Below are 1,495 nucleotides of genomic sequence, written 5' to 3'. Positions count from 1 at the left end.
GACGGACACACACACACCGATGGAGCCCTGCCGCGGTGCTGCCGGTTGGCTGGGCAGCCCCGGTGCAGCCGGGCAGGCCTCCGCACCCACCACCCCTTAGTCACCAGGGCTGGTGCCGGCAGGGAGCCGGGGAGCTGCAGGGAAGAGGGGGATCTCGCCCGGGGTCTACCCCGGGGACACGCGGCTGCAGGAGGCAGGAAACACCCGGCGCAGTGTGGGGAGAAACCTCCGCGGCTCCGCCGTTCCCGTGTTTCCCCACTTGTGCACTCCCTGTTCCCGTTTCTGACGGGTAAACGCTGCTTTCTGACTCAGCCCTGCCCTTCCTCTGCTCACAGGAGCAGCAAGGAGCTGCTGTTGCAGCCAGTGATCATCAGCAGGAACGAGAAGGAGAAGGTCCTCATCGAGGGCTCAATTAACTCCGTGCGCGTCAGCATCGCGGTGAAGCAGGTGAGATGGGGGGCGCGGGCCCTGGGCCGGCAGCTCACGCCCGGCGCGGGGGGAAGCCTCACTTCCCTTTTCTCTCCCTAGGCTGACGAGATCGAGAAGATCTTGTGCCACAAATTCATGCGCTTCATGATGATGAGGGCTGAGAACTTCTTCATCCTACGCAGGAAGCCTGTGGAGGTGAGGTAGCAGGGTAGCCAACCCCCAGCTCCGCTCCTGGCACTGGAGAGGGCTCCAGTGCTGAACTGGGATGCGAGGTCACATGGTGGGTGTTCCGGGTGCTCATCCCCAGGGCACTTCTCTCTTCCCCAGGGCTATGACATCAGCTTCTTGATCACAAACTTCCACACGGAGCAGATGTACAAGCATAAACTGGTGGACTTTGTCATTCACTTCATGGAGGAGATTGATAAGGAGATCAGCGAGATGAAACTCTCCGTCAATGCCAGGGCTCGCATCGTGGCAGAGGAGTTCCTCAAGAATGTGAGGCTCTGAACCGGGGTGGAGATTATTTCGGGAGTGGGGTGGGGGGGTCAAAGCCAGCGTGGCCCTTGTGCCCGGAGCCCTTCCTCCCTGTCTGTGGGGATGGATGTGGGGATGGTGGAGATGTGGAACCTCTTGGGGGTTGGGGGGGGAGGATGCCCGGGGGTGCTTGTGCCCGCTTTGCTGGTGAAGTGCCAGCTTTCAGACCCCCATGGGATGCACAGTCCCCGGGGAGAAGCTGAGCCTGGATCTCTGTGAGCAGTGGCCACCCTCGGCCTCCCTCCGGGCTGACAGGGAAGTGTGGTGAGGGGGGCCAGAGGGGTGCCCGTGGGTCGGGACTGACGGCTGTGTGTCTTCTCCTCCCGCCTTCCAGTTTTAGGCCGTGGTGCAGGACCCCGTGGCTCCCCAGTGCTTGTGCCCGCCGGGCACCGTGCCTGCGCCTGCTCCCGCTGCCCCCGGCAGACCCTGGCCGGGCCGGGCGGCCGTGCTGGGAGCAGCCCCCGCTTGCGGCAGAGCGGCCCCGGTCGCTCCCACTGTCTCGTCTCGTTTGTTTTTTTTTTTTTTTTTT

At 63.1% G+C, this 1,495-nt stretch overlaps 1 protein-coding gene across 1 annotated transcript in view; it reads left to right on the top strand.

Annotated features, from left to right (window-relative positions):
* Positions 1-12: 12 nt before the first annotated feature.
* Positions 13-1,495, top strand: part of LOC106890695 (tubulin monoglycylase TTLL3) — a 6,421-nt gene continuing 4,938 nt past the window's right edge. Inside the window, exons 1-2 of the mRNA XM_014946649.1 lie at positions 13-447; positions 529-624. Coding sequence (XP_014802135.1) covers positions 565-624 — 60 coding nt within the window. The 5' untranslated portion in view covers positions 13-447; positions 529-564. The remainder of the gene's footprint in view (positions 448-528; positions 625-1,495) is intronic.

The sequence above is a fragment of the Calidris pugnax genome, unplaced genomic scaffold (genome assembly GCF_001431845.1).
Source record: "Calidris pugnax isolate Ruff unplaced genomic scaffold, ASM143184v1 scaffold81, whole genome shotgun sequence".
NCBI classification, from domain to species: Eukaryota; Metazoa; Chordata; class Aves; order Charadriiformes; family Scolopacidae; genus Calidris; species Calidris pugnax.
The sequence above is the reverse complement of the archived record's forward strand: the minus strand, read 5'-3'. Positions and strand labels throughout refer to the sequence as shown.